At 50.1% G+C, this 19,764-nt stretch overlaps 3 protein-coding genes across 4 annotated transcripts in view; 2 read left to right on the top strand and 1 right to left on the bottom strand.

Moving 5' to 3' along the window:
• Positions 1 to 15,122, top strand: part of ATR (ATR checkpoint kinase) — a 63,577-nt gene extending 48,455 nt beyond the window's left edge. The window contains exons 45-49 of the mRNA XM_078862335.1: positions 893 to 1,049; positions 1,646 to 1,799; positions 3,602 to 3,753; positions 5,023 to 5,128; positions 13,653 to 15,122. Of these exons, the coding sequence (XP_078718461.1) occupies positions 893 to 1,049; positions 1,646 to 1,799; positions 3,602 to 3,753; positions 5,023 to 5,128; positions 13,653 to 13,829 (746 nt within the window). The 3' untranslated portion in view covers positions 13,830 to 15,122. The remainder of the gene's footprint in view (positions 1 to 892; positions 1,050 to 1,645; positions 1,800 to 3,601; positions 3,754 to 5,022; positions 5,129 to 13,652) is intronic.
• LOC144935564 (uncharacterized) lies at positions 11,236 to 12,141 on the top strand. Its single transcript, XM_078862343.1, has 2 exons — positions 11,236 to 11,692; positions 11,893 to 12,141. Exons 1-2 carry the CDS (start codon positions 11,251 to 11,253, stop codon positions 11,922 to 11,924), a joined length of 474 nt encoding a protein of 157 aa, XP_078718469.1. The 5' UTR covers positions 11,236 to 11,250; the 3' UTR covers positions 11,925 to 12,141.
• A 2,681-nt stretch (positions 15,123 to 17,803) lies between the features above and the next one.
• The window catches only part of LOC144935561 (phospholipid-transporting ATPase ID-like), a 102,292-nt gene continuing 100,331 nt past the window's right edge, over positions 17,804 to 19,764 (bottom strand). For both annotated transcript variants that reach the window (XM_078862336.1, XM_078862338.1), the window contains exon 28: positions 17,804 to 19,658. In XM_078862336.1, the coding sequence (XP_078718462.1) occupies positions 19,101 to 19,658 (558 nt within the window). In that variant the 3' untranslated portion in view covers positions 17,804 to 19,100. The remainder of the gene's footprint in view (positions 19,659 to 19,764) is intronic.

Consider the following 19,764-nt stretch of genomic DNA (forward strand, 5'->3'; position numbering starts at 1 on the left):
CAGTTTTTACTTGCACCCTGTATACTGAATACAAGTCGTGTTTCTTTGAAGAGGCTGAAACGTTTGGGTTAAAGTTTATTGTGTAATTCTTTTAATATTCTAGTTAATGCGCATATTCTTCATTTTCAAAGACATAAAACATTTAATGGCTGAACCACATTTAATGTAGCCTTAATTTAGACTAATGAGTAGTGATTAGCATTTACAAAATACCCTACCCCTTCCTGATTGGTAAATTTAATTTTACAGCACTAGCTTCGCCCATTGCAGAAAACATTACTTGGACTTATACTACAACTTATTCAAAAATAATAAGTCGTATATTTGTATTACCAAATGGTATCGGTCTTTTACCAGACGTGTTTTTAAATCCCCCAAAAAGGAATTGTGCATAAATTTTACTAAATTCAAGCTGGCACCTCTCAATCAAGGCAAGGCTATTGAAATGTACAGAAAACACATTCCACATCTCAGAGGAGACATTTCTAATGATGCTTTTATCATATAAAAAAATATCTCTAACATTATGACAGGGTCCTTGAATAATATGCTTTTGGTATTTTGAAATTGGAAGGAAATCCAAGTGGCCAAATACTCAAACTAATGTGGTGACGCGCAGTCCTACTACTTAAACCACTTCTTGTGGATGTTCACCACTGCATAATATGTAATACTTTTGTAATAAAAAAATAATAGTGATGGTGTATAACTGTGCTGAAGAACAACATATTTGGGTCTACACATCACACACAGCCACTAGTTTCTGGAAACTATAAAACTGTATAGAGGGATTGGGTGGCTTTCGTGACAAAGTAGAGAGGGTTGGGGTTGGGCATAACCAATATCAAAACCCTTTCTACGTGCACCGTTACGTGTCTCTGCGCTTCTGCAGGTATTGGCCTTACCATGTCCGAGGTTAAGAAATTCGTCTTGCCCAAGGAAGCACCGCTGGAACAGAAGCTGCGTATGTACCATGAGAAGCTGCTGCCACCTCACCCGCCTATCTTCCATGAGTGGTTCCTGCGCACCTTTCCAGACCCCACCAGCTGGTGACTATACAAACTCCTCATACATAAATACAAATTCACCTCTCTGTACATAACTAGAAGTACATAAAACAGGTTTGCACTACCATGCAATTGTTAAAAAGATGAATTCCTGGTGCAGTGGTATGGTGATCTCTGGGGTGATAAAAGCACCAGTTCACGTGTTGTCCCGGTGATACCACCCCCTCGTGTACTATATCAGACTTCATAAGTTTGTTAAGATTTTGTCATTCCAATGATATATGCAGGGCAAAACACTATGTTTTGTTTATCATGGTGTTCATCATACCTGTCAAACCCTTATCAGAGTGTTTACCTTATTGCAGACAAATGCAGACCTTATTGGTTACCCCGTGCCCTTATAAATCTCAGCGTTCATCCTACAAAGTCCCATCACAAGGGAGAAAAACAAATAGACAAAAAAAAGTGCCTGTTTTGAAACAGCTGTATGCTGTATGGACCTGGAAAACTCAATATCCCTGTACAAAAATACAGGTAAACCGTATGGGTTGACAGGTATGGTTCATGTGCATATGACACAGTGTGCAGATACTGTGATGTGTGTGTGTGCGCACCCTATGTGCATGTGTGCATAACAGGTACAGTAGCCGCCTGGGCTACACCCGCTCCACAGCTGTCATGTCCATGGTGGGCTACGTGCTGGGGCTGGGCGACCGCCATGGCGAAAACATCCTCTTTGACTCTCTCACTGGCGAGTGCGTGCATGTCGACTTCAACTGCCTCTTCAACAAGGTGCTTCTGGGTGTTGGTGGCACACGGGCTAAATTGGGTGGTATCTTTGTATTTTCTGTTTTGGTTATGCTTGTGGAGTGTTATTACATGGTGGGTACAGGAGGTGCTATCGTCCTGGTGATCCAGGTTCAGTTTTTTTACTTGAACTTCACCAGTAGCACTTGGTATTTGATCATTTTTTGGACCTACCCTATGTTGAGTTCTAATTTTTGTGTGCCAACAGTACCAGTAAGAAAATAAGGTGGCCAGTTTTGGTGTTGTTTAGTTTTAATTGTATTGTACTGCAGGGGTTGGCTCTTGTGGTGTTGTGGTTGTTATGTTGGGGTAGTAGTTATAATAGTGGTGGGCTGCCGCCTCCGCTTGCGGGGGTCCGCGCGGGCGGCGTTCAGCGCCGCGCTCGACCTCACGCCGCGACCTTCGCCTGCGCGCGGTTTTTCTTTGCGTCCGCGTCAACTCGGGACGGTTTTTCCCGTGATGGAGTGGAGGAGGCCATGAGGGCGTGGAGGAGGCCGCAATGGCGGGGATGAGGCCGTGATGGCGTGGAGAAGGCCGCGATGGCGTAGAGAAGGCCGCGATGGCGTGGAGGAGGCCGCGATGGCGGGGGGAGGATGCCGTACTACACTAATCTTACACCGACTCGCTCACACATCCTTCACTCACTCACACAACCACTGACCCATTCACTCATCATACACTAATTCACTCATCATACATTCACTCATCATACGCTGACTCACACATCATACAGTCACACTACCACTGACTCACTCACACATCATACACTGGGAGTGTCATGCTGCCAGCTGTGGCTGCAAGTTTGGTCGTACATGTTATGTATATCGTTTATTGTTCAATTTGAATCACAGTTCCTATGATTACTGTTGTTACATTGTTTTTATAGCCTTGTTTTGGCGATTTCGAAAACATGTGGTTAAGCCATGTTTCTTGCAGATGTGCGGAGTTGACCTTGATAACTTTAATCTAAATTGTCTTGTGGTTGTTATTCTTTGACTTGCATCACACTGGGATTTTTGCACACAGCTTTGTAATACGGTGGGGTTTTTTTTCTGGAAGATTTGCTGGTTTGTCCAGGATGTTTATCTTGCACGTCATCGCTTTAAGATGTTCTCTGTTCATATTTTGTTTGTTGCGGTTGCACCCGACTCAAGAGCCGCGTGGCTCACAGGGCTATACCTAATAAATGAAACTTGAACTTTAAACTAATAGTGAGAGTTGTGGCTATGTTAGTGTTGGTGGTAATGTTTGTGGTGGCATTTGTCGTTTTTGTGGTAGTGGCTAATTGTTGTGATAGAATATATTGTGTTCGTGCTCATAGTGATGGCAGTGGTAGCATAGACAGAATCACAGGAGGATAGGGTGACCGATGACCCGTGATCTGGCAGACAGTGTGCGAAAAATAGACTTTGACCCAGCCACAAAAGTTGTATGGGTGACCACTGGTGGGTGGGCAGTAGCTAGGGCATTGTACATATTTCCAATTTATTGATAACATCCATACTGCATTTAAAATGTATTGTACTTTAGATTGTTCAAGTAAAAAAAACAGTGTTGCTCAATCGAGAGATGCCGTAGTCAAGGGGTGGGTCACTGGGGGGGTACCAAGTTACTCGATTAGTAACGTGCATCGCTACGGCAAATAACAATCATCAAAACTGCCATCATGTGTCCATGGTTCACAACTGACCTCTTCGCCCCCCACCCCCACTTTTTAATCATCCCACCTTTTCCATGTCATCATCCTGAATTCTTTAATGGTGTGCGGAACACGTGTTGGCGCGCAGGGCCTGACGTTTGGTTATCCGGAATTGGTCCCGTTCCGGCTCACTCACAACATGGTGCATGCCATGGGCCCCATGGGGCTGGAGGGGCTCTTCCGGCGTGCCTGCGAAGTTACCATGCGGGTTATGTGCGACCAGAGGGAGTCCCTCATCAGGTACATTTCCTCTTAGAATGTGGTGGAATTTTGGTGCTTCTCTGGATTTTGACTTGCCTTCCTCGCACCCCCAACCTGATTACTGGTTTCACAAGTATTGAATTAAATTTTTTTAACATAAAAGTATGATTTTTCTTTATTTTTCAAACAAAGATTATTTTAAACGTATCTTTATTGTTACTGCAAAACTATATTCTTTCAATATTTAATAAAACCATAATACTGTAGTGGGTGATAAACGGGAGGAAGCTTTCTCTGAGGCAACATGGTTATTACAACTTGGCAACTACAATACAAGTCGTAACGGGCCCTTCACCCGATGTGCTACGTAGCCGGCTAGCTCTCCTCTTGGCTATTCCTACGGCTACCCTGCCGGGGGGAGGCTTGAGTCTTCTCTGATGTCTTCACTGGTTATAAGCTCGGAGCTTCACTGGTACAATTCCAGCCTCACCCTAGCCAGGGGTTCGGCTTTGCCCAGAGGGCTCTTCTCTTCAGGGCTCCAGGTTGGTCTTCAGCCGGACGATACTGAGCCGAGCCGTTCAGGACCCTGGCTTATATACAGGGTCCCGGCTCACTCTGCCCCTGGCCACCACGCCTCCCTTCCAGAACCTTCTCGAAGGCCCTGGAGAATGGCCTCATCCCCCAGCCCCCTTCCCGGGGGCCTGGGGTCCCAACCGTTGGTCCTGATGCTTCCCCCCAGGGATTGCCTCGGGCCAACTGCCCCTCATCATCATCACTCTTGGGCAGGTCCCGCCTCCCTTCTGCTCTCTACTGGCCTGAGCTCGTACTGCCGGCCATGAGTCGTGGCGATCGTGGCCAACCATGCCACTACAATGCTTTAGTTTTTATCCAATTTTAACGCAAGATGCAATGATTAATGGGATGTATATATTTTATTTTAAAGTATAACTCTTCACATGCCATCCTATCTGGGATTCTTTCCATTTTTGGCAGATCCAGAAGGATTTCCTGATAAAACAGACGATGAATAATAATTAATTTTAGCCTTGGGAACACCAAGATGAAAATGTGCAATGCACCACACCTTCCTCTTGTGTACAATAGGTTTAGGACCATGAACACAAATTGAAAACAGACCACAGGAGTGTTTAAGACAAAGTTGAAGTGACCTCAGCATTAATACAATTATTTGTAATAAATACAAAAATAAAAGTTCTACGTAAAGATGTAATCACCACCATTGGCATTATGTCACGCCCATGGAAATGAGCATTGCACGTATATGTGTATATTTTCCATGGGTGCCAGTGTGCTGAAGACCTTCATCCATGACCCGCTGGTGGAATGGAGCCGGCCGTTACATGGGTCTTGGAGTGGTTCGGCCAACGAGGCTGGGGAAGTGGTCAACGAGAAGGTGTGAATGCACACACACAGTTTAACACATAGTAGTTAGTAGTACTAGGCATTTGCGACCACTATCATCCATTAGAGGGGCTTAAACCCACCATCACCACAAAACGTGCCAATTAGTTACTACTTCAGCACACCGGTGTGTTGGAGAGTAAACCCACAACATTTACACACAAACATTTATATTGTTACACTTGCACACCAGCATGTTGGCAGTAGGCTATTCACCCAGGGAGGTACAAAAGCCCCCATCCTAAGATGTTATTTATAATATGGAGGAATCCGATGAGCTACAAACCTCTTTTCCACAGATGTTCACTGATTTTGCCTCGATTTGGTTATGCCTATTCCAATGTATTGTCTGTTGACTGTGTAATGCACTAAGGAAGAAGATGATGTCTGTATCATGGGACCTCCTTTACCAGTGTTAAGTAGTTGTTGCTGTTGTAGACGGAGGTACTCGGAGACGGAGGTGAGTTAGGGGCTTCCGCCAGGGTTTATTAACAGGTATCACTATAAGGGTTCCCTCTTCACCCCTTCCACTATCCCCGTTCCTCCAGTGACCCCGCTTACGTCACGGGGTCTCCCTTAAATACCCTCTGAGGCGAGACGTCACGTGCACTGCCCGGCGCGTGCGACCCCACGTCCCGTGATGTCACAGCACCGGACAGCGCACGCGACGCCACCACTCTCCTCTACTCCTCTACATCACCCCCCCCCCGTGAAAAAAAACAGCCGACCCGGCTGCAAGCACCCCGCAAGCGGGGCCCCACACCGGACCGAAGACCGAATATTCACGAGTTCCTGAAGGTATAACCGGCTGCTAGAAACTAAACCTTAGGGCAGCACGGCCCCTCAAGCAGAACAGCAACAACAAAAAACAAGACAAATAGACCCCGAAGGCCTCATCCGCCGGATAGCGCCGAACGGGCGCCAGGGGCTGGGCCCGCTGAACGGCCATCAGGGCCGTCACCGGAGCCGCATCCCCCTCGAGCGGGTATGCGCTGCTGGCCCGCTCCCCCGTATGATGTCCGTCTCCCATGCAGGTGGCCCGTCAGCGGGCAACAGGCCCACCGCCGTGGCCTCCGGTGACCGGTGGGTCTCTGTCGGCCTCACTCGGGAGGGGCCTGGGGGCACACACACAGGTCGGACGTCACCTCCGTCAGCGAGACCCGGCCGGTCAGGCACGCCGGACACATCATCAGCCGGCCGCTCCGGAATTGGGGGTGGATCCCCCAGGGTAGATGGAACATAACGTTTGAGCCGGGACGGGTGCACTATCCACTGCCGGCGACCGAACCGAATCCGGACGCATTGCGGCCGGCGGACCTCCACAACCTCCACAGGGCCCTGCCAAGGGCGATGCAATTTGGCCGATGTGCCAACGGGGACCTGGGGACAATGCAGCCACGCTTTTTGACCCGCTATCCACGGGAGGCCAGCTGCCTGGTGTTTGGGCAGCCGCTCATTAGCCGCCTGCCGGCTTGCGGAATTCTCGGCAGCGGCCTGTCGCGCCTCGCGCAGCCGGTCAAGCGCGACCTTCAAAGGGGTCGGCACCGCCGACCCCTTCTTGGAGGAGCCAACGTCCATCTGGACGTGCACCGGGGGCTCCGGTTCCCTACCGTACATCAAATAAAAAGGCGAAAATCCCGTGGAGGCATGAGGGGCCAACCGATACGCCGCCAAGACCCCCGGGACGAACAGGTCCCAGTCTGACTGGGACGTGTTCACCTGGTGGCACAGCATGGACGTAAGGGTGCGGTTCAAGCGCTCTACCATCCCGTCTGACTGGGGGTGGTAGGGCGAGGTGCGGATTTTCTTGGTGCCAAGGAGGTCACACACCTCCTTGAGCAACCTAGACGAGAAATTCCGCCCCTGGTCAGTCAACAATTGTTCCGGCGCGCCCTTGTCAAACACGTACCCCTGGACGAAGGCCTCGGTGATAGAAGAGGCCAACTGATCGACCAAAGGCCATGCCATGGGCCAACGTGTGAGGTACTCAACGCCCACCAAGAGGTATTTGTGGCCCCGTTGGGATGCAGGGAATGGCCCCAAAATGTCGAGCGCCACGAGCTCATTAACGCGAGAAACCCGGATGGACTGCAGCGGGGCCCGGTCCCGGACAACTGGGGCCTTCCTCCGCGCGCAGTCGTGGCAACCCTTTAAAATCAGTGCCACGTCACCTTCAACACCCGGCCAGTAATAGTCCCGCTTAAGGGTCAATAAGGTCTTGTGGTAGCCAAGGTGCATAAGCTTCTCGTGAATGGCTCGGGTTAATTTACCACGCAGGCTAGTGGGCACAACCACACAATAGCGTTCCAATTGGGCATCCCAACGCATGAGTAGTCCGTCATGCACGGCGATCTCCGGGGCAGCCGACGAAGCTGAGCTCCGGGCCTTATGTCCGACACGGCGCCGTAGCTTCAGCAGAGAGGAATCCTCCATCTGCAAGCCGGACCATACCTCCCGGGGAAGTCCAAGGCCGAAATCCGCGGGCGACGCCGCACCTGGAGGGGTGTCCGCCTCGGCCGACGCGACCAACTGGGCCGCGGCGTCCCCTGGGGCCTTGCAACGGCTAGAGCCCAGGGCGCAAGCACACCCACCGCCTGCCGGCAATCGGGATAAACCGTCCGCATTTCCATGCTGTGTCCCCTTCCTGTGGATTACATCAAAGGGGTAATCCTGGAGCACTTCGAGCCAGCGAGACAGCTGACTCGAGGGCTGACTAATCTTCAGCGAATATTGCAGGCCCGCGTGGTCGGTTCGGACCGTAAACAGCCTACCGTACAAATATGGTCTATACAACTGAACAAAATAAACTATGGCCAAAAGTTCCCTCCGGGTCACACAATAACGCTGTTCCGTCGAGGACAGAACGCGACTGCCATAGGCTACCACCCTCTCAACCCCGTCGACCACCTGGGCCAGGACAGCCCCAATTCCCGTGTCGCTGGCATCGGTATCGAGCAGGAAGGGTTTCGTAAAATCCGGGTACCCCAAGGGCGGCGCATCCGCCAAGGCCGTGCGAAGCGCCGCAAAAGCCGCCTCCTCCTCCGCGCCCCAGTGAAACCTTTGGCCTTTGGCGGAAAGGGCGTGCAGTGGCTTCGCAATGGTCGCAAAATCGCGGACAAACCGGCGATAGTACGATGCGAAGCCAACGAAGCTACGCACCTCCGCGACAGATGTGGGAGTCGGCCACGTCCGGACACAAGCCGTTTTATCCGGGTCCGTGGCGACACCTGACGTGCTAACAATGTGTCCCAAATACCTCACCGATGGTTGTAGCAAGTGGCATTTCTGGGGTTTGAATTTCAAGCCAGCAGCACGCACTTTGACGAACACCGCCTCAAGGCGTTGCAAGTGCTCGCCAAACGTACGGCCAAAAACAATAACGTCATCCAAGTAGATTAGACAAGACTCCCACTGCAGCCCCGCCAAGACCATCTCCATGAGACGCTGGAAGGTGGCCGGGGCCGAATGGAGACCCATAGGAAGCCGATTGAACTCGAACAACCCCTGGGGTGTGCGGAACGCTGTTTTGGGTCTAGAGGCCTCATCCAGTGGCAATTGCCAGAAGCCGGAGAGCAAATCTAAAGTCGAAAAGAACCGCGCGCCCGAGAGGGCGTCCAGGGAATCATCCATGCGAGGCAATGGATATGCATCAGCCACCGAGATCTTGTTCAATCTACGAAAATCGACGCAGAACCGGAGACTCCCGTCCCGTTTCTTGACTAGCACAATGGGGGCACCCCAAGGGCTAGTAGATGGGGAGATGATGTCCGCCGCCAACATTTCCTCGACAGCCGAGCGGACATGATCTTTTTCCACTGGGCTAAAGCGGTGGGAATTAAGTCGAATAGGGGCCGCGTCGCCCGTGTCTATGTGGTGGTCCAAAAGAGTAGTGCGACCCAGATCAAACTTACTTTGGCTGAATACATCGGTGAACCGCTCGATGAGGTCGCGGAGTTGCCGACGTTCCCCGGAGGACAACGAGGCATTCTCGTCGCACAACGTGGCAATCCATGATGCGTCGGGGTCCCCCATGCGCATCACGCCCGCCACGACCCCTCCATCCGGGGCAGCGCTCTCGGGTGGAGGAGCCGGGGTCGCGTGTGCCAAAACGGCGCCGGCCGGGACTACGACCGGCAAGGGTCCCGAATTGAGGACCTGCAAAAAAAGGTCCTGGCCCCCCGACACGGCTGTCAAGGCGCCCACCAACCCCTTCGTCCTTGAAAAGTAGCTTGACGGGGACAGGAGGATACCCGTCTCCGTGGAGCCCATTTCGAGCGGTTTGCGCAACCTAAGGGGTATCAGGATTTGTGACGCCGGTGGTACGGTCACCGGCACTTTATTCAAGGCCCGTACACCGGCGACCAAGGGAGACAGGACGGTAGGCGATTGTAGGAATTTCAGCCGCCTCCCTGACGGCATTTCCACACAGCCCTGGTCAACGAGAATTCGGATGGGCATCCTAGACAAAAAGTCGGTCCCCAAGAGGCATGGCACTGCCAAGGTCCTGGAGACCAAAATCGGCCCGGCCAACTCAATCTCGTCAACCCGAACCGACGCTACAACGTGGCCCAAGATGCCCAAACTGCCGCCGTTCGCGGCGACACAAGCCCCGCGAACCGGCCTTAACGGACCCACGCTGCGGGGTAGCAGCCCAAAAATGTCCTCCGAAATAATGGTGGCCGATGCCCCCGTATCCACCAGGAGGCGAACGTGCACCCCTTGCACATATCCTGCCACCGCTGAGGAGCCGGCAGCTGCCGCCACCATCCTATGCGCAAGTGCATCCCAGTGGCGGGTCTGTCTGGGCCATTGAGGGGGTGATGACGATGGTGCACCCGACCCTTCGAGGACAACCCCATGACGATGGGTCCTAGCCCCGCTAGATGCATGAGGTGAAGGGAGCGGCCGCGCAGATGATGCGTCGCGACTCGCCTGGGGCCCCGGACCCGATGCCAAGGAGGGTCTAGGAGAAGGTGGAGTCCCTTTTCCAAAGGCCCCCGGGGCATTCCGGCAGCCCCGCTCAATGTGGCCCCGCTGACCACAGCGGAAGCAGGCCACCGTGTCCGCCTCCTGTGGACGGGAAGGTCCCGGCCGCCCCCGCTGCTCCGGACGGCGACCACCCGCCCCCCTTCCTCGACGATCGGGCACCGCCAGGGCCGCGAGGGTGTCCACCCCCTGAGAGGTGACCCCCCCGTCCGGCGCCGGGACCCCCGCACACGCCGCCATCTGAGGCCGTTGGCGGAGGGAGAGGTGCGCCTGAATGTTTTCGGCGACCGCCAAGGATGTGATCTGCCGATCATTGTTGATCGACAGAGCAATTCCTAGCTCCCTTGCCAGGTCAAGCAGCTTCCCCAAGGCCATAGAATCAAGTGCCCTGCCGTACAGGTCAGGGTATGCAGCCTGTGCCAGGGCCAGGAGCGAGCAGCGGAAGGCCAGCGGCAGTTCCCCCTCCTCCCGCCGCCGCAATGAAAACTTTAGCTGCGCGGTGGACGGCGGCTCAAAAACGTTGGCCATTTGGATATAGGCCGCCGGGAGTGTAGCCCGATTGGCCGGATGGATGGACTTGAAGGCCTGCAGAGCCCTTTCGTCCAAGCAGGTCGGAAGCGCCGGCAAGGCCTCCTCCATGGACCAGCCGACCGACATGTATGCCGCGTCGAACCGGTCCTGGAAGGCCGACCAGTCGCCCCCTTGCGCGACAAACGGCGCAACGTCGGGTAACCGGCGCTGCCATTGGCCGCGCGGCGCTGCGAGGTGTGGAAGCCAAGCGGCACCTGCGGGCCACCCGGCGGACGCGACGTGGTGCGGCGGTGGCAGCATTGCGGCTCCCGCGGGCCACGCCGAAGACGCGGAAAGGTGCGGTGGTGCTGCGGCTCCCATGGGCCACGCCGTAGGCGCAGCGAATTGTGGCTGAGTTGCGGCCCCCATGGGCCACGCCGTAGACGCAGCAAAGTGCGGCTGAGTTGCGGCCCCCATGGGCCACGCCGTAGACGCAGCGAAGTGCGGCTGAGTTGCGGCCCCCATGGGCCACGCCATAGATGCAGCGAGGTGTGAAGGCACCTGCGCTTTCGCGACCCACCTGTCAGCGGCGGCGTACGAAGCCACGGCGCGGTCGCCATGGCAGCCATGTCCGCCGGCCGCCGCGTCGCAGCCGTAGTAGCGGCCGCATACGTCTCCCGAGCCAACATGGCCGCCGCGGATTGCGTCGCAGCCAACATGACGGCCATTTTCGGTGGAGCGGTCGCTGGGAAAACGGCGGCGCTTTCAACGTTGGCAGTTGACAGTTGCTCCCGTCTCAAGTGCGGGGCGGTTGGCTGCGTCCGTGCCTCCACCTCGGCCAACCTGACGGTCAGCTGCCCCACCGCCTGCAGGAGCTGGTGCAGCAGAGCTGCGGGGACGCTTTCCGTCTCTGGCGGCGGCGGTGAGCTGGCACTCCCCGCAGCCGAATCCTCCCGCTCCGGCCCGCTCGTTTCCATGGGGACCGTCACCGGGGTCCCGGGCTCCGGGGTCACTGCTGGAGCCTCCTCTCCGCCTTCGGCACCCTCCAAGTCATGTGCCGGTGGGTTCTTACGCCGTGCGCCCGCTTTTGACATGTTGGCGACGGTGTAAACTTCTGACACCAGTTGTTAAGTAGTTGTTGCTGTTGTAGACGGAGGTACTCGGAGACGGAGGTGAGTTAGGGGCTTCCGCCAGGGTTTATTAACAGGTATCACTATAAGGGTTCCCTCTTCACCCCTTCCACTATCCCCGTTCCTCCAGTGACCCCGCTTACGTCACGGGGTCTCCCTTAAATACCCTCTGAGGCGAGACGTCACGTGCACTGCCCGGCGCGTGCGACCCCACGTCCCGTGATGTCACAGCACCGGACAGCGCACGCGACGCCACCACTCTCCTCTACTCCTCTACACCAGTACCAAAATATGAGAATAGGTTTTGCCCTTTTTTCTGGCAACAAAACAGGTTAATGCAGACATTATTCCTTGTAAAAGGTTTCAGTTTGGTGTTTTAACATCTAAACACCTAGATTTGAAGCTTTCTTGACTGCAAGGATTCATACTCTTAGGTTTTTTAGGTAAAGTCACGTAGGTGAAAATACTAAATTATAGAAATAATAATAGAAATAAAATAATAAATCACTTATTTTATTTCTATTATTTTATTATTATTATTTATTTTCACCTATGTGACTTTACCGAAAAAACCTAAGAGTATCTAAACACCTGTTTTGTTGCCAGAAACAAGGGGAAACATATTCTCGTGATGCCTGTACTAATGTGTCTTACACTCGGCGTACCTGGGTCAAACAGTTATGCATTTTATTTCCGAGGCCTGCACACATAATAAACCATCGGCATGTACAACATTTGGGGTTGCTGCATTAGCATCTAGACACTTTTACATTACATCTGAACAGAGATTGTGGTTTTAAATAAATTGTTATAGATATCACATCTTGGACAGGCTGATCCCTTTTCTGACTTGGCACATGTATTCCGTATGTTTTCTGAGAGTTTATTTTTCTTAATGTGACATTAAAGAGCTTGCCAGGATTGCAAGCTGGGTGTTTTCCATTGTTAGGCGTTTGCACAAACATATTAGCCATGTAACTATTTGACCCCCCCCCCCCCCCAATTTGATTCGAGAATACATTTGTTTCATTTGTAATGACTCATTTTATTTTCTGCCTCATGTTGTTCTGTCTGTGAACTGTCTTATTGTTTTACTAGCCTCAATGTAATGTTTGAAAATCATTTGCATGAAAAATTTTTTCTAAGATGCAATGAATTGATGAATCGTAATATGACTTATACATTCAATTATAGAAATATAAAAAGCACCTCCTGTTAGTCTGAATAGAATGTTGGGCAAGTACTCTTAGTAAGACATGCACTGACCCTTGAACGCAACAATAAGTATGTACTCTTTGGTTCTTTCGGTAAAGTCACGTAGATAAAAAAAATAACTAATCTCGACGTTTCGATAGCAACACAAGCCATCGTCTTCAGGTGAAACAACACAGCAGGCGGACTGCTGAGGCAGGAGGAAATGTAGCGAGAGCCACCGCAACCAGAGGCCACATACGCCTGTGGAGGGCACAACACAGGGCAAGTGAGCGGGGCTAGGGATGGAATTTGCAAGTAAATGCAAGATCGTGATTTATTAGTTATTTTTTATATCTACGTGACTTTACCGAAAGAACCAAAGAGTGAATTCCTGCAGTTACGAAAGCTTCAAATCAAGAATAAGTATGTAATTATTCACTTTTATATGCCCCAAACAACTATGCACCAATTGGTTGAGAGGTAGAATGTGTGTGGAGTTATGATTTGTATCTTAATATTTTCATGGCACTTAATGTAATATTACACCTCGAAGTGATTGCAAAATGGTTTAACATATTAACCAAATAGCTGCAAAATCTATAACCCTGACGAAAACACATTACAATGAAGTAAACATTCAGTATATTTCCTCATACAATACACACATCTGTTGTCTGTGGGGCCGTGACTCTGTAGGCCAAACAGATTGTGCAGGACATCGAGCAGCGCTTGCACGGCGTGATCAAGAACCCCAACAACAAAGTGCGTGGCTTGCCGCTATCCATCGAGGGCCACGTGCATTACCTCATCCAGGAGGCCACCAATGAGAAGCTGCTCTGTCAAATGTACCTCGGTTGGACTCCTTTCCATTAGGACGGTGATCCTCCAACCATCGACCACCTACCCAACATGGACTGTCTACCATCCATCATGACTTGCCTACCGTCCAAAATGAGCCGACTTAAACAACTTGTCCTTGAATTTTTAAAATGGACTTTTGTCATGGACCACCTGCTTTCTGGAATGAACCACATTATGCTCATTTTTGAGCTCCTCAACAATGTAACTCAAACATTTTATATGTCCCAATCTGTCCCACTCATCACCAAATCTGCAATATGAAGTACCTTTCTCCAACACAGGCTGACTACTGAATAAAATAACCTCGCAACTGGCAATTCAATCAATTGTCTCAAAACATTTCAAATACATTAGTAAGAATTATGTTGTCATTACAACTATGCAGGCAGACTTTGCTTGGCGTGATCCCGTAGAATGCTGATTTGGTATATCCCTGTTTGTCTTGAAGACATTTTTTTTTACTAAAGAGTGTTTGTAAGAATTGTTTTTGTAAAAATCATCTACAGGACAAAGTGTTTACGAGTGAGAACATGCACCAGCGCTGGCTGAGAAAATGTACCTGCCCCCATGAATCGCTCAGCCAATGAGAGGAGTTGATAGCCTATGAGGATGGTGGTGAGGAAGGGGAGGAGGAGATGTTATTTTTTGGAAGTAGAGCCCCCCTCCCATTAAAACTCCAGGAAGCTGAAATTCTGTTTTTTTTTGCTCTTTCTCTTTTCTGTCTTTTTTCTTGATTTGGACCTGGTTGAGGCTCACCAGGTTTGAGTTTTACTAAAAAACCTGTCCATTGAAGTTTTTTTTGCCTTCTAAGAATGTTCCTGAAGTGTGACATTGTCTGGTCATTCCACACAATAGTGTTACGGCTTGTTAGAGCCGTAACAGTATTGTGTACGCGAGACTCATCCCGACCCATACAAGTTCTAGCAAGCGCGTCGTATCCCAAGCAAGACGTATTCCAAGACGTTTTTTCGGCGTCAAAACACGACGTATACCAAATTCGACGTATTCCAAAGCGGTCGTATACCGAGGTACGACTGTAAAGCCTGTGGTATAATGACCCAATTTTGCGCTGATTCGATTGGCGCTCACTTCTCCAGGAAAGCACCTTCAGTGTGCCCGGCTAGGTCTGCCTGCAACATGTTACGTATCATTTCATGTTTGAGGTTGCCACTGCATTTGACCCATTCCAAAGTAGGTATTTACATAGAGAAATGCATTGGAGAATGTTTCATTAATGTATTTTTCATTCACTTGAATATGCTTATTATTTGGAAAGAATACATTTTGTATATATGCTTTCATCACTACGACTGTACATCTTATGAAAATAAACTACATCTGACAGCCTTTTGTTTGCCCCTCATAACAAAGGTTATAATCATAACTTTTTGCATACTTTTTGGCAAGAATGTGTGAAGTGAGAAATGCATTAAAAGACATTACGGTCATTAAGTGTTTTGAAATGCCTGCACCAGGGCTACGTCGTCCTCCAGCCCCCACACTCCTTCAAATGGGATCAGGGTGAAGCTGGAGAGTTGTAGGGAAAATCCAGGCACATCTGCTCGCGAGTCTACGAGTGGCAGCCCACGAACAAAATGATGGCTGCCCGAGTTTAAGTTCATGCACCTTGACGCAAAACAGATGCCCGACTGTGAGGGCGGGCACAAGCCGGCGTGAGTAGGTTAAACGTTGAGTTGTATAAGGGCACCATGGGGTGACCAGCCCCACCTCTCCCACCCCCCACCCAGCCCCTCCCAGCCCAACCCTCCCCACCCAGCCCCTCAGCACCCTCCCCTCTACCCAGCCCCTCCCCACCCAGCCCGACCCCTCCCACCCCCCACCCAGCCCCTCCCCGCCCCTCCTTGTACGACAGACAATAATCCCCTGTGGGCTGGTGTAACCAGGAGGTTTCTACCAGTATGATCCACTGCTCAGGTCCATCTTACACCTGGGTTGTGTGCATGCAACCTATGATCGCGTATCGATCACTGACCAAATTGGGATAGATCGTGGGAGTCGAAGTGCCAGATGCCCACACAAAACGGTGGGACTGCTTCTGGGCATAGGTGTACACAAAATAGTTGTGTTTCTAAGGAAGAGATGCAGGATTTGGGATCTCAGGACAACTGGTAAGCTCACAGCAAACTGCAGCTGCACAGATCCTTCCAATTTTTTAATTCACGTGTGGTGGCAGCATCAATTGTTCTAACCAGATTCCACATGAGGGTGTGTTCAATGGAACTCTGGTAATTGCAATACCAGGAATACCATAACCAGGATCGTTTATTGGGAACCATAGTTCTACCACGGATATTAGTAAATAAATGCCAACAGGTGGAGCTGGGGAATTCCTAATGGATGGGGCTGTAGTTGAATGGGCACCATCTTTTGTTGTTAAAGCAGGAGGGACAATTATTTTGGTCCAGTGTGCCCCCCTGCATGTTAAATGTGTAGTGACTGTGCTTGTCACTATGGTGCCGGGGCTTGCGAAGCCACGGCCGTTAATGTGTTGTCATTACGGGCAGCCCGGGTTACGGGGTGTAGTACCACCAGCCCGAGCGGGGCTTGGGTGAGCGCTGGTTAGCGCGGAGTCTCCGCGAGTAGTGTGGGCTCCCGGTGAGGGAGCGTCAGTCAGCCAGGGTTTCCTTGGGGCATGATACGCTTGGTTGACCTGCTGTCACGTGACCGGACGATATTGGAGGGGGGGGGGCACCGGGGGCGTGGGGCGGTCACGTGGTCCAAAGCTCTTGGGAACCTTTGAGAAGGAGCTCGAGAGGCCTGGAAGGTGGACGGGGTGAAGGGTGGAGCCAGCCCCAGCCGGGGGCATATAAGGAGGGCTCCGTGAGGAGCACGGGGTTCTTCCTGTGCTGGTGTTAGGAAGATCCACGTCGGTGAGAAGAAGCCTCTAGCCACGCGGTCTGGGAACCAGCTTGGTGGTCCGGACCAGGATAGCGAACCGTGCTTCCCGGGTGTAGATCGTGTTGTGTTACGTGTCAATGCGGAATAAAGTGTTGCTCCCAAGATAACGTCTGCGACTCAGTTGGACTCACTACAAATGCAAACATTTCCAAATATCCTGAGTTCATTAAATGAGGGGTTGATTATACTAAGAGTGGTGGTTTAGTCTGAACAAAGAAGAAACGTCATGCATTTATATTACTATCCAACATGCCTTTGTCCTGGGAGGTACATAATTTAATAGACTTCGGAACCAATGGAAATAACCCCCCACCGATCTTAGCTGTGGTCAGGTATTTAACCCTTGATCATTTGTAGCAGTGCACAAACCATTACACCACCAATACACACTACCCCATCATGGGGTGAAGTATGGTCAAATAACCCCACAACCAACATGGGACAGCATAGGGATGGTTTCATTCAACGGTACATTAACAAAAGGCTGTGTTATTATAACGTTATCTTCTGAGTCACAAAACGAGATGTCGCCCTAACAGGCATGCAGATGGAGAGTACTAACACGTTCAACCAAATTTGGAAATACATTCAACCTTTGTTGCAAGGTGTTAAATCAGGACTTAAAACAAAATGAACACTGCCCACATTAGAATGACATCCTTTATTTTAGCGTGATCTTATTTTTAATAAGGCCTTGGTGTGTGAGAGCATCAGTTTCCAACCAATCAAATGCCTTTTCGTATAGTCTACAAAAGTTAATCTACTTTGCAGCCTTCGTTGTAAATGTTTTCATTCGTAGGTATTTCATAGTAATCTAGTCCAAACACTATAGTCTTGGGCAACTGACGTGTGGTAGGTTTCGTGGCAATTTAGGTTTTTGTCGCTCTGGTGGAAACAAAACGAGGTGATTATGGACAGATGTCGGATTTCCTGGTGGTTGTGGTCAAATGGATGTCTTAAAAATATTTGACAAGTTGGCAAAAAAAAAGCAAAAAAACATGATAATTATACCTCATTATTTATTACTCAAAAGATACCAATCCTTTAAATGTATAAATGTGCAATAAATTATTATGGAATGTTGTATTTACAATCTGATATTACTTTTAGCTCTTTGGCATTAAAACATGCTTGTTTGCCTTCAATATGTACTGTGCTTCCATTTGCTGCACAAGGAGCAAACGGTCAACAGTAATCATTACAATGTATAAACAGCAAAGGCAGGTGACAGCTTAACTGAAAGCAACAGTCCCAGTTGCTACATTGACATTTCGTAACAAATGACAAACACAAACTCAACAAAGTAAAAACATGTTAAGGAGGAACGAATCAGTGTTTTGGTCAATAGAAATTACTTGCCTCAACTCGTTACCAATTCTGAAGGGTATACTTGGCCCATTATATACTATTCTGCATTGTTTTATTTTCAGAAAAATGATAGTCGTTGCCAAAAAGAAAAACAATGCACAACTAGGGTCTATAAAATCCACACCTTCATATTTAAACTTTAATAAACAGAATGTGGTATAAAAATAAACAGCTTTAAACACCCTTGCTCAAATCTGAAGCACTGCAGTTTTGAAATATGAAACAAACATTTGGGTTTTATTAATATAGTTATTTTGCTAAATTTTTTTATGTTTTTTACAAAAGAAATGTACATTTGTAACATGTAATTAGCTTTGCAAACAATTTTAACTAAAACCGTAATGTACACTGTCAGCTACAGAAATATGCTACAAAGGCAACTGACGTTCTGGTGTTCAAGGTACACTTTTTTACAAATGCACGTACATGTGTTTAGAAAATACACACAGCTAACACCGCACTTCCACTACAAAATGCTTTCCCCAACAGAAGCATCTCCATGTAGTTGTAAAAATGAACAAAAAGGCACAACATTGAATAGACGGCTCATGTCGGTGAGAAATAAATTCTACAAATACGTCTTTCTGCAGTGTTTAAAGCTGGTCGGCAGATGTTTTCGTATACACCAATCGGAGTAAAACTACCTTACCATTATTTTTCAACTAATGCCAATATGTAAAAATGTGAACTAGAAGCTCTGCATTGTGAAAACTTTAAACCAAATTTAAGAAGGCAATATGAGAAATTCTGAACTGGTAGCAGACAGTGCAAAATAAGTGTCCCAGTCATCTGCAACAATTTGGGAATCAACGGGTGCCCCCTTATTCCCCTGTTCCTGCTGAACTCGTTGCTTTGCCTCGCCAGCAGAAAACTGCGGCCTGGCAGGGATTTGCTGAATGGTGCTTCACTTCACCCATTTGCGTGAGCACAAGTGTGTCACAACGGTTCTCACAGTGTGCAAAAGGCCTCGTTCAGTCATTGTGTTGTTGAAAGCAATCACTGGATCTCGGTGTCGTTGAAAGTGGCAGTTCTTTCTGGTGTCGATGCCAGCTCTGTTGTTGATGCCAGCTCCTCCAGTGTTACCGCCATCTCCGGCGTCGACCCCGGCTCCGGCGTCAACCCCGGCTCCGGTGTCGACACCGACTCCGGTGTCGACACGAGCTCCGGTGATGCGCACAACAGTAATGAAGCTTCCACCGCTGGTGCAGCTGCCTCTTCTCCCAGCTCCTGCTCGATATCCTGTTCTTCTTGCTGCTCGCTGGCATCGTTGGCTGGCGTATCGCCGCCCACCTTAGGCTGCTGCTGCGAGGTCGGGTCGCCTGCTCGCCGCTTGCCCAGCGACTCGAACCAGCTCGCGCTGCCGTGTGCGGCCCGTGTGAGCAGCGCCGTAGCAGAGTGGAAGCCGCGCATGTTTTTGCCGGACGTGATGAGCTCGCCGAAGCCCTCCTGGTGCGCAAACGCATAGCCCGAGCGGCGCGAGCCTGTGCGGTGCACGCGGTGCAGCCTCAGCGTCTGCGGCTTCTGCTTGCGTCGCTGTCGCTGCATGTAGCGCTCCTGTGTCGGTAAGAGAATGGAATTGCAGGTGCATTCGTTAAAGAAAGTAAGCCTTTTGTCATTTGATTTGTTGAGACTTATTGACATGTCTTGTTTTTAGTGCCTT

Source organism: Lampetra fluviatilis, chromosome 13, assembly GCF_964198595.1.
Source record: "Lampetra fluviatilis chromosome 13, kcLamFluv1.1, whole genome shotgun sequence".
Classification (NCBI taxonomy): Eukaryota; Metazoa; Chordata; class Hyperoartia; order Petromyzontiformes; family Petromyzontidae; genus Lampetra; species Lampetra fluviatilis.

Excerpts from the sequence above, each read along its gene's own strand:
- LOC144935564 (XM_078862343.1), top strand. The coding sequence starts at position 11,251 with ATGGCAGCCATGTCCGCCGGCCGCCGCGTCGCAGCCGTAGTAGCGGCC. Across the intron at positions 11,693-11,892 it reads ACCCTCCAAGTCATGTGCCG|TGACCCCGCTTACGTCACGG; the intron begins GTGGGTTCTTAC and ends CCGTTCCTCCAG.